The sequence below is a fragment of the Pinus tabuliformis genome, chromosome 1_2 (assembly GCF_031772625.1).
Source record: "Pinus tabuliformis cultivar Carrire ecotype Pingquan chromosome 1_2, CPIR1, whole genome shotgun sequence".
In the NCBI taxonomy this organism is placed as follows: domain Eukaryota; kingdom Viridiplantae; phylum Streptophyta; class Pinopsida; order Pinales; family Pinaceae; genus Pinus; species Pinus tabuliformis.
This window is the reverse complement of record NC_142298.1, coordinates 870,457,777-870,470,172: the sequence shown is the minus strand read 5'-3', so window position 1 is coordinate 870,470,172 and position 12,396 is coordinate 870,457,777. Positions and strand designations below refer to the sequence as shown.

Below are 12,396 nucleotides of genomic sequence, written 5' to 3'. Positions count from 1 at the left end.
CGGTGGTGGCTTCTTTTGTGGTTTTGATTGCACTAGCAGGTTACATTTAGGTGGTTTTCATGTTTTTCTATCCAAGATTTTTCTCTAATCATGTATTATTCCTTGACTACAGTGAAGGATGGGTTGGTAATTCTAGTGGGGACTTTTGGGTTTGGGATCGATGGGGAGTTGACTAGATGCGGCATTAAACATTACCATAGAGAGGATGCTCTGAAACAAATGATTGTAATGGAACACCTATGTGCTTGGTTTGCAACTCAAGAAATCAACTCCTCTCAAATGTTTGGAAAATCATGTGATTCCAACCTCTAAACTATGGAAGGAAAAGCCCTGGGAATTTTTTATTTTTCACTTTAATTTTTCTAAAAGGAAACTTAAGATTTGTTAATTTATTTCTCGGAATCAGATTGGCGCTTCTTATTAGCTAATTTGTGATCTCTATGAACGGGTTAGTATTGTGTAGTTTTGGTTTTCCTAGTATTCCTTTGGTTTCTTTAGCACCCAGGTCTCTGGATCCTTTTCCGTACTACTAGTTGGGAAATTGTCTTCAGGTTGGAAACATTTCAAGGTATCTTCAATCTACAACAATGGATAATTAAACAATCAGAGAACTTTAGTGAATTATGTATTGACATGAGAAATCTCATATATAAAATAATAGTGCATTGTTGGTGATAACCTTGATGGTCTATAAATTGGAGAAAGCTTTCTCCTCTCTTAATTCAAACATTGTGATCATTCTCTTACTACAAAAGTAAAGAATTAATTCCTTGGATCTGGAAATCAACAAAATTCACAACTTGACTCTCTCCATAAGTGGAACATATTTCAATGGCCTCTAATAATTAGAGAAGAAAAATTCAATCCATGAAATCCAAAAGGAAGAAGAATCAGTTCATTAGCCTTGGGAACCTATGGAAATTGATGCACCTGGACTTCCCCTTTTGAGGTGGGGAAAGAAGCTAAAGGAAGAACCTTTAACTACCATTCATAATATGTTTTATTGGGTTTACTATTTTTGGGGTATCTATGTAATGATGGCAAACTATAAGCCATCTCGGAATTTTTGTTTTTATAAGGACTCTTAAGATATTGGTGGTATGTTCTTTATATATCTAGTGGAAAATTTATGAATCTAAAGAACATAGATTACTACTTGCTTTGGTATATATTTTTTTATCTAATATAAAGTTTTATTTTGATTAAAAAATAGTAATACAGTGTAAAGTAATGTGAATTATTGAGTTCAACAATAGTACGATGTAAAGATTTGATCCAATGTAACAATGTAACATTATTTGAACAATGATATAATGTAATGGTCCAATGTAAAGATTTAATCCAATGTAACATTACTTGAACAATGGTATAATATAATGATCCAATGCATTAGTTTTAGCAATGATATATAACCAAAAACAATCCAACAAATTGATTTCATTAACTATTTAATATAAAAAGGTCTAGTGCAAACCCCAAGGGTTATTTCAGTTGGTCCATTCTCTTTCGTTAAAGCACCTCTGTTATTGAGAGGTTATGGGTTCAATTTCTTGACACTCTTGGGTCAGGCTCGGTGGTAGAGTGGGATAGAAATGATCATTTCGGGTAGATCTGCCTAGTATATATATTATGCTATTATGGAGATGTAATAGTACAAATATTATGTTATTATGTAAATGTAGTAGTAAAAATATTGTGCTGTTATGTTGATGTAGTTGTCACCAGAACTGTGAACCACATAAAAAAAATTAGTCCATTCCCATTGTTAAATTAGTAAGTTTGATTTTTCATGAGATTTTTAACTTCAACTTATTAATCATTAATTATTAAAATAATCAAATTTGTAAAAATATAAACTTTAAAATCCTAATAGATTTGATCAGTCAAAATATTTGACTTAATAAAATTTATCAATCATTAATTATTAAGAAAGATCAATTTTCTAGAAATATAAATTTTAAAATCTTAATAGATTTAATTTATCAAAACTTGTGAAAATTTCAAAGTTAAATTCATCTTGACCACCCTAAATTTATTATCATTTAATAAAAATATTAAATTTGTATAAATTTAAGCTTTAAAATCTCTATAGATTGAATATATTTAATAAATTCAAAGTCAAACGGATGTAGTTATCTTGACCACCTTGAATATATTATTATTGGGTGAGAAATGAAATATGTTGAACTGCAGGTTCGAAATTTGTTCGCTTTAAAAAGTTTGTGCTTTCGAGAATGGATGAGATGATTTTTTTAATATTTTTAAATTTAAATTAAAAATATTAAATTATTATTTAATTTAAATTATTATAATTGGTTGAAATTTAATTTAAATTTTTGAAGTATATTTATAACGCGTAGTTTAACGAGCGGAGGAGTTGCTAGGAAAGTTATGGAAATCCCGGTCATATTTAGAGAAAATCTGGCATGGATTTTTCTAAATCCAAATTATAGTTGTTAAACTTCAAAATTTTAGGTGTCTTAGACGTTTTTGATGGTGTTGAATCCATTTCCACCATCAAAAACACGATTCAAACACTGCTTCTACAAGATTTTTTGAAAATTTTTTTGCCCGGATTCCGGCCACTTTTGACCGTCCGGGCAATTCCTCCACCTCGTTAGACGACTCCTATTTATAACTAATACAACTATATAAATTAAATAAACTTAAATATTAATTGAGATTAATTTATATACAAATCAAATATTAGTTAAATATCAATTAAAATTAATTTACATATAAATTAAATAATAATTAATATTGATTGAAATCAATCTATATTAAGTACCAAAATACTTATTTCATAATAAATATCATATTGTTAAAATATATATATAAACTACTTATTATTATTATTAATATTAAGAAGTTAAAAATATATAATAAAAAATTTAACCATAGAGATTTATTCTTATTCTATTATGGAGATTTTTAATTTATAGTTTGTTTTGTTATAATATTATGAGCAAATATCACAGGATATCAACGCCACATACTTAAAAAAACCATAACTCACTTCATATTTTTGTTAGATTTTAGACTTTTGTGATCCATATATCATATTTTTTTCAATTAATCAATTCAATTAAAAAGACAAAAAAAATACAACTACTTTTAAAATAAATCTTAAAATTTATATACACTATTAAAATAATTCTAAAATATTTTCTAGAATTCAAGTATTAGGGGGTTTTACGCAGTGCATTATATTAGATATTATTTTGGGATTCAACTCGTTAACTAAGCCATTCACGTATGACTATTTCCATGAGAGGTAGTCCTAACTTAGCACTCATTGCATTGGGTGATGCTCACAGGGGTGAAGAAGAGGGAATGACTATTTCCATGAGAGGTAGTCGTAACTTAGCACTCATTGCATCAAGTGATGTTCACAGGGGTGAAGAAGAGGGATTGAAACTAATGAAATGAATCACATAGCGTAAATCATCACTTGGGTCAGGTATGACTATTTCCATGAGAGGTAGTCCTAACTTAGCACTCGTTGCACTGGGTGATGCTCACACAGGTGAAGAAGAGGGATTGAAACTAGTGAAATGAATCACATAGAGGGATTGACTATTTCCATGAGAGGTAGTCGTAACTTAGCACTCATTGCATCGGGTGATGCTCACACAAGTGAAGAAGAGGGATTGAAACTAGTGAAATGAATCACATAGGGTCAATCATCAGAGGTTCTGGGGCTTGCACCCGGTAACCAGGGCTACTTCTAGGGCTTGCACCTGATCACCAGGGCTTCCCGGGAGGTCACACATCCCAGTGACCCATCCCAGATCACCTCTGGCTCAAGCAGGCTTAACTGTGTAATTTTCCCCACAATCAAACCCACTTAACTTACCTACCCCATTCGCAAAACCTTAACAAATATTGTGCATCATCTCTATTTCATATTATCTAAAAATTAAATCTCTATCTCATATTATTCATTTCAAAAACCATTTTCAAAATAAACACTCACCACCAATTTGAAAAACCATTTTTTAATCAATTATTTGACGGAATAAAACTGATATCTCATAATTATTTATTCCGAAGCCAAATATTAAAATGAACACTCGCCATTAATTTGAAAAAACACTTTTTAATAAATTATTTGACTGAATAAAACTGATAGTCCAGTTTGAATTATTTCCAAAGAATAAAAAGTACAGTATGAAATGATGAAGCTGGATTAGGTCATGTCCGTCCCGATGAATTCTAATAGATTTGTCATTATTCTCCCATCATAAATGAACGTATGTGTTTTGGGATCAGGAAATGAGAAAACATGTGTGCCCGATCATCTTGCCCTCGCTATGAATCCAATCCACGAAATTAAAAACCCACCAGCAATTGATCGACACGAGATCGAATCGCAATCCTCACAGCTTCACCCTGGACAACTTGCAGTTCTTCGCACTAACGCTGACGTCCGCATTGGCGTCGAGCCTGTTGACGACCAGGCTGCATCGCACACGGAACTTAAGCTTCCACAGCTTCAATTTCCCCAATTTTATCTTCACGGGAACGTCGACCTTCAAATCCAAGGGAACGCTGCCCTGCTGCTGCTGCGCATTGAGCGTGGAGATCATGTTGCTGGTGATCTGGACGCCGCTCCCGGCGAGCGTGACGTCCAAGACGGTGGTGTTTTTGTGGCCCTGGTAGAACGCCGGCAGGGTACCAGTGCAGAGCTCCGTGCCGGAGTACGAAACAGCGAGATCGCTGCCGTCGAGATAATATATGCCGATCTTCTTGTTCGGATTCCGGGCCCTTATCTTCACATCGAACTGGGAATTGATGGTGAGATCAGAGTTGATGCTGAAGTTGGCGATCTGGATGCTGTCGACGGAGTATTTGGGGATTCTCGGCTGGAATACCAAATACAGAATGCCACAGGTAATGGCGATGGCCGCGACGAGCGCGAATAGAAAGCAAATCGTGCAGCACAAGCAGCGGCAACAGGAGCTCCGGCGCTTGGGAGGCGGTGAGTAGTATTTGGGAAGCTCTCGCCTGGAGATGACTGGGTCTCTTGAAAACTGATCAGTTGGCTGCCCGCCGGAAGGAGGATAAGCGGGCACGGGCAAAATCTCGCTCTTTTCAGACGAAAGACTAGACTTGGGTATCAAGGGAGCGCTCGGCTTTTGGTTTTCATATTCGCCTGCGTTTTTCTCTAAATCTACTGTCGTGGGGTGCACTCGCTGGTTATCTGCCATGTTCCCAAATTGCTCAGAGCCAAAAATAGAAGCGATTATAAGAAAAGGAAGCTAACGAAGCCTGATGAAGAATGTCTGGTTATAAGGTTTTTGCCATAAATTGAAGGTTCTATTTTAAAGGGGATTAGGAACCGTGTTACGACATCGAACGCATGCGTCAAAGAAAGCAGCGGGAGAAATTAACGCGCAGAGAAGAGAAGGCGGCCGCGTGCTGTCGGCGGCAAGTAATAGAAGGTTCCGTGGCCGTTTCTGCACGTGTCTGGTTGTGGCAAATCCGCGCCCTCCTTCCACACCTGCTCTGCATATTTTTAAACGGTTTCTACAGTCGTGTAGATATTCTCGTCCTCGAGAGTGACGCAATATGCCATCGGCGGATATCTAATTTGAACTGAACACTATATGTATGTGCTTAAAACATATATTAAATTTGAATGCTTTGTCACGGGAGGTTGCTTTTTGAAATTTTCTTGGGGGAAAGGGTACCTTTAGTCGCTTGTAGTTGGTATGCTGACTGTTTGTGACATATTTTAGCTTTTGTTTCAATTCTGCGGGGTACTGGAATTTTGAACAGCGTTCTGGGCAATGAAATTTCAGATCTTTACGTGGCGTATTTGGGGCGATTATCAATGAATAGATAAATTTCTGAATGCTTTACGTCAAAGTGAAAGTTATTCTTATATGATCTTCTGGTACAGGGAACTCGTTTATTTTAATATAAACTTTTTTTCTTCCTGCTAAAAAAAGCGGAGCAAGTATCTGGGAACATATAGCTGCAGGAGCAGCCGTAAATGTGCAGCGAGGGGAATAGAACCCGGGTGGGGAGGCGGCAAGCCGACCGTCCCGACTGCGGCCTATAAGCTGGGCAAAATTCGTTATTATTGTTAAGTCTAAATTTTAAGAATTTTTCAAAATTTAAAAAGTAAACAATTAATTTTATTTTTATTTTTCAAAACTTTAAAATATTTTCAAAATATGTCATTATTAAAATTGATGTATATGACTGCTTCTAACATTGATGTGTATGACGGGTTCCTTTGAATTATTTTGGAAGAACATTTCGTTTCATATTGAAAAGTTTTTTGTTTGGTTCAATTTTAATTCTTTATTTTTACATTTTGATAATTTGAATTTACCTGGTCTCGTTTTATTTTAATTATTTTTGTGTTATAATTTTAAATTGGTCTTCACTTATTTTGTTTTATTTTAATTATTTTTTTATATAATTTTGAATTTGTCTTCACAAATTATAAGTGAAGATGAATAAAGCAATTTCAACAAAATTTGCTTACTGTTTACTAAAAGTGAGTATTTAAATTTATATTAAATTATAATAAAAAGTTGACTTTGTTTTATTTTAATTATTTATTTTTAATAATTTTAAATTTATGTTTACAAATTATAAGTTAATATAGAAGTATTTCCAACAAAATTTGCTTCTTAAAAGTGATTATTTAAATTTAGATTAAACTATAATATAAATATAATAGGAAGTTTAAATTCAAAAGGAATTTAATTTTTTTAAATTTAATTTTCATAATAATTTTTATTTGGATTTGGATGATATCTCATCTTAAACCTTTACTTTTACTATACAATTATATGTTAAAATGATAAAAGTGAAGTAAATCATGTTTTAAAAATAAATTAAATCATATAGTTATCTGGAAATTTATTTACTTTATAATTTTTTATTATATTTTTTATTTATATAAATAATAAATCGTTACTCAATTGAGTTATCTTGAGTAGTTAGACAAAATAATTATTATCTTCCTATTAACATGATTATAAAAAATATTATTGTAATACTAATCTATAAATATTATTGTAATGACTTTCATTCTAACCTCCACATTAAAAAAATCATTTCCCTTAATTTTTTTTCATATTCTCTTTTCAACTCATACTTTGATAAAATCAAATGAAATATTTTTTTCTATAAAATTAAGTTACGCACCTTTATTTTCATATTTTCTCTATTAATCATCAGTACTCAAATTCGTGACTAATACGCTAATGATTATAGGAAATTAAATTAAATTAAACACTTTAACTTTTAACACGTGAACAACAAATCATTCATATTTGCGTTTGGAAGAGAATGAATAAAATTCTTTCTATCTGGAATATAATTATCATTAAAAAAAATATACCTAAGCATTTAAAATTTTATATTTAATACTCTTTAACATTAGATGATTATATGATTATCACTTTATATTATTTTTTAACAATTATTAATTTAAATCAAATATTTCTTTTCTCCTTATTAGATTTTATTAATTAAAAAATAACTTTAAAATATAAATCTCTAACATCCTTGCTTATTTAACAGGACAGTACTCTTGCTTTTTATTATTCTAAAGAAAATTCTTTTTATTTTATATTAAACATTTTACATTTTGATAGAAAATGTATTCTAAAGAAAATTCTTTTTATTTTATATTAAACATTTTACATTTTGATAGAAAATGCGTAGACACTTTATTTGGCATTCCGTGTGTTGGTGGTCAAGATGTGTGTGCATCGAGTCACATTTGTTAAACTCAGTGTAAGAAAGAGTGCTATTTGGACTAAGTTTCCCAAGTGTAAAAGCTTGGACTTTCCCAAATACGCCTTGCATCACGTCCGCAAGCTCAAGATTATAATGCAATATATATTTCATAATCACGCCACGACACAGATTTATTTATTCCCCCTTCCGGTGGGGACCGTTAATGGGTATAATAAAGTTTTAGTTAACCATGGGAAGAAGTCGTTGACTTAGTTTCCATAAATAATATAATATCAAATGAAAGTAGTAGGTGTAAGTTGTTGATCTAACCTTGGCCGGGTAAAGTACCAACTAGTTATTCTATCCAATTTCAATAAATTGCAAATGTTTTCGTTTACTTGGTGTTATGGATCTATAGGTCATCTATCAAAAATTAGATTCTCATTGGGTTTTATTTCCATACATATATGGATTATCATGGAGTTTTATTCTTTGTATATAAAAATACTTTAATTTTTTAATTTAATATTTAAATTTAAAATTTGTTATTTGGTTATAAAATATTAATAAATGTGATTGATAAATGTCAATGGACATATATCAATCACATGAACAATTACATTAATAAATGTGGTTCAAAATATCGATAACCGTTAATGGTACATATTTAATATTAATATTGATATTGATATTGATAAATATGTAATAATAATATTATTATTATTATTATTATTATTATTATTATTGTATTGTAATTATTATTTTTTGTTAAGTTTGGTAAATACTCTTTTTTCTATTCATTTATAAGCAAATTTACACCACATAGATTGGCTAGGTGGCCTACTCATTGGGAAACCAAGTCTGTTGGTCACCTATCCGCATTGTATGCCATCCAAAAACAAGAAAAGTTCTAGTCTTGCTATCCAAGCTATATATGTCTTTATTTCATGACCAGACACGAGATTTCTATCTATACATATACTTGCATAATGAAAAGTAAAAGCTATCTGCATATAAAACAAAATTAAACAAGGGAGATTAACTAGCCATTATGCTCCTCCGAGGTCGATTCCACAGGCACAAGGTCTTTGACATTTGATCCAGGCATCTCAAATAGTTCCAAGATACATGGGATATGCCTCTCTATTCTGCCCAACCTAATATCTTACTTGTGGAGTTGAAATTGAATTTTTTGGAATTCTTGTTTGTAGCTCGGCATACCTTGAAGAGAAACAACCATACCCACCGAGATCTACTCCATAGCCTTGCCTAGCAGGCTTTTCATCAACCAATAGAGGTATAAGGTCTGTTTGAATTACGTTATCCTGCCTCTAGTGTTTCCAGGGTCCAGGACAAGGGACCTCCAGTCTTCCATGTCCTCCTCAGTCTTGCTGCCCTGCTTAACTTCCTCTTACCATTCCTCTAAAAAAATTTGAATGCCTTCGCGGTATGCCTCGGCAACTCCAATGGTAAGTTTTTCTACCGATTTTCTCCACCTGCGAGGCTCGGACATGCTTGGGTCCTTTTCATTTCTAAGCACCTGAGCCCGTCTACCACGGCCACAACTTTTCGATAGTCAAGCCATGATGGAGATGCCAAAAACTTGTTCAGAGTCGCACTTCATTAACCAAAAATAATTCAACATAGTATGGCAATGCTCTCGTCCCTGAGTTGAGTTACCAATGCACTCCTCCCCTTTCCCTTTGATTTCGGTACCAGGGCCTTCATGGTCAGAGGTCCAATCCCCAGGAGGGGCTGACCTCCAGCCACCAGCACTGAGCCCGCGTCTCCAAACCCATCTCCTCACGACCACGGGCAGGTTATCTTCCCCTTGCCATGACCAAGCTAGTGAGTTATGCCGCTTACCAGCAATAGGCCAGCCATGATTATCAAACCCTTTCCCCTCTGCCCAAGATACAGGTGCATAGCCTCTGGCATTTTCTTGCCTGACTTCCCACCCAAGAGTCCTAGCATTTCCTTCTCCGCAAGAATTTCTAACTATATCCCAACATTCTCGTTGGCTTCGGCAGTAAGGAACCTCTCCTAGGCAACAGCTTAACTGCTCCCCGCTTCCCTCAACGCCTGGCTCAAAGCTTCTACCCACATGACCCCTACAGGCATCCCCACTCAACCCTTGGCCCATAGTTCCCAGGGACCCCATGCGAGACAGTGAAAGTTCAAAACAGAGGGAGGTTGAGGCGATACCTGGCAGAAGCAGAGCATAAACACAGAACCAAGTCATTACAACCAGGCATCACCCCCAATTCCACCAGCAATTCTCGCCTTCCCAATTAACATTCCTAATTTTCCCCCTCTCCCACCAGCAGAAACCCAACCAGGTCAACATTGCAATGGAAGAGATGAGCCAGAAAACATACCCGTGGAGATTTGTAGGCCGTCTGCGAGCTTGAGGCTGAGGATGGTGTCGCCCGACCCTTCTAGTGCACCAGATCCCTTGTCCGCGAACAAACACACCAACATTACCCACCTGTCTGTCCTTTGCTTCATTAAGACCTGCTCCTTCACCACCTTCGTTGCCACCTTTCCCACCACCCTTGCATGCAATCATGCCAAGGGCCACCGCACCATCGCCTCGAGCGTGTGGGGGGCGATGGTACAATCCTCTGGGTTATTCTTCATTACTCCCCACTTGCTATCCCAACCACCGGCTCGCACCTCGATCAAGGTTGTATTTAACAATTATTATTTCTATATTAAATTTATTATTAAGTATAATTAAATAATAATAATAATAATAGAACTATATAAAAATAACAAAAATAAAACATATACATTTATTATAAACTCGGGGGATTAATAAACCCAAGGGATGAATATTATAAATCAAGGGCTTATTCATATTAAAACCCAAAGGGATTCAAAACCCAAGGGATTTATATGAGAAACCCAAGAGATTAATAAGCCCAAGGGATTAATATTACAAACCAAAGGTATTAATAAACCAAACAAACTATTAATATTATAAATCTTGGGATAAAAAACTCAAAGGATTAATATTTTAAACCTAAGGGATAATCAAACCCAAGGGACTAATATTATAAATTGGATTGATTAATGAACAAAACATATTATTAATATTATAAACCAAATGGGTTAATAATATAAACTCAAGGGATTAATAAACCCAATGGATTAATATTATATACATTGAAGGGATTTATATTATAAACCCTAGGGATTTATATTATAAGCATGAGGGATTAATATAATAAACACAAGGAATTAATAAACCCAAGGGATTAATACTATAAACCCAAGGGACTAATAAACCCTAATTTTGTAATGTGGGGATGCAACATTGAATAAATTGCAATGTTGATCATGGTTGATTTTCATATTGAGACAATATTTGTCAAAATGTGAGGTTGGACCATGGTTTACCATGGATAAACAGGGTTCTCACAATGTGACCATGGTTATTGACCATAGTTGATCATGATTAACCATGGTTGACCATGGTCAATTTTCATATTAAGATGATCTTTGTCACAATGCAACATTTGACCATGGTTGACCATTGTTGATTTTCATATTGCAACAATCTTTGTGAGAATGTGATTTTGACCATTATTTACCATGGTTAACCATGATTGACCATAATTCAGCATGGTCAACCATCCTTGACTATGGTTGACCATGATTGATTTTCATATTGATAAAATCCTATGATAAACCCTAAGATAAATATTATAAACAAAGGTATATAAACCCTATGATAAATATTATAAACAACAAAATAAACATGGTTGACTATGGTTGACCATGGTAACCATGGTCGATTTTCATATTGATACAATCTTTGTCACAATGCGACGTTGGACCATGGTTGACCATGATTGATTTTGATATTGAGGAAATATTTGTCGCAATGCAATGTTGGACCATGGTTGACCATAGTTCATTTCCATATTAAGACAATCATTCTCACAATGTGATATTGGACCATGGTTGACCATGATTGACCATGGTTGACCATGGTTGACAATAGTTGGCAAGAGTTGACCATGGTTGATTTTCATATGGAGTCAATGTTTCTCACAATGTGACGTTGGACAATGGTTGACCATAATTATAAACCCATGGGATTTATATTAAATCCTAGGATTAATATTATAAACTCTATGAATAATATTATACTCTAGGAATGTGAAACCTTAGATTAATAAACCCAAGGGATTATATTATAAACCCAAGGGATTATATTATAAACCCAAGGTATATAAAACTTAAGATAAATATTATAAAACCTAAAATAAACATGGTCGACCATAGTTGACCATGGTTGATTTTCATGTTGAGACAATCTTTGTCACAATGTGATGTTGGGCTATGGTTGATGATGGTTGACCATGATTGATTTTCATATTGAGACAGCCTTTGTCACAATGCGATGTTGGACCATGGTTGACAACGGTCGATATTCATATATAGATAATCTTTCTCACTATCCAACATTGGCCCACAATTAACCATGATTGTCCATGGTTGACCAATGGTCCAACGTCACAATGTTATAAACGCTGGGGATTTATATTATAAATCTAAGGGATTAATATAATAAACACAAGGAACTAATAAATCCAAGGGATTAATAGTATAAACCCAAGGGACTAATAAACCCTAATTTTGTAATGTGGAGGTGCAACATTGAATAAATTGCAATGTTGACCA

The 12,396-nt window shown here is 33.9% G+C and overlaps 1 protein-coding gene across 1 annotated transcript; it reads right to left on the bottom strand.

The window, feature by feature from the left end:
- Window positions 1-4,079: 4,079 nt before the first annotated feature.
- Window positions 4,080-5,298, bottom strand: LOC149208707 (NDR1/HIN1-like protein 6). The gene has a single exon (XM_089394125.1). It carries the CDS (start codon window positions 5,208-5,210, stop codon window positions 4,380-4,382), a length of 831 nt encoding a protein of 276 aa, XP_089250251.1. The 5' UTR covers window positions 5,211-5,298; the 3' UTR covers window positions 4,080-4,379.
- Between the last annotated feature and the right edge of the window lie 7,098 nt (window positions 5,299-12,396).

What these genes read in the sequence shown, in the direction of transcription:
- LOC149208707 (XM_089394125.1), bottom strand. Translation starts at nt 5,210, where the DNA reads ATGGCAGATAACCAGCGAGTGCACCCCACGACAGTAGATTTAGAGAAA.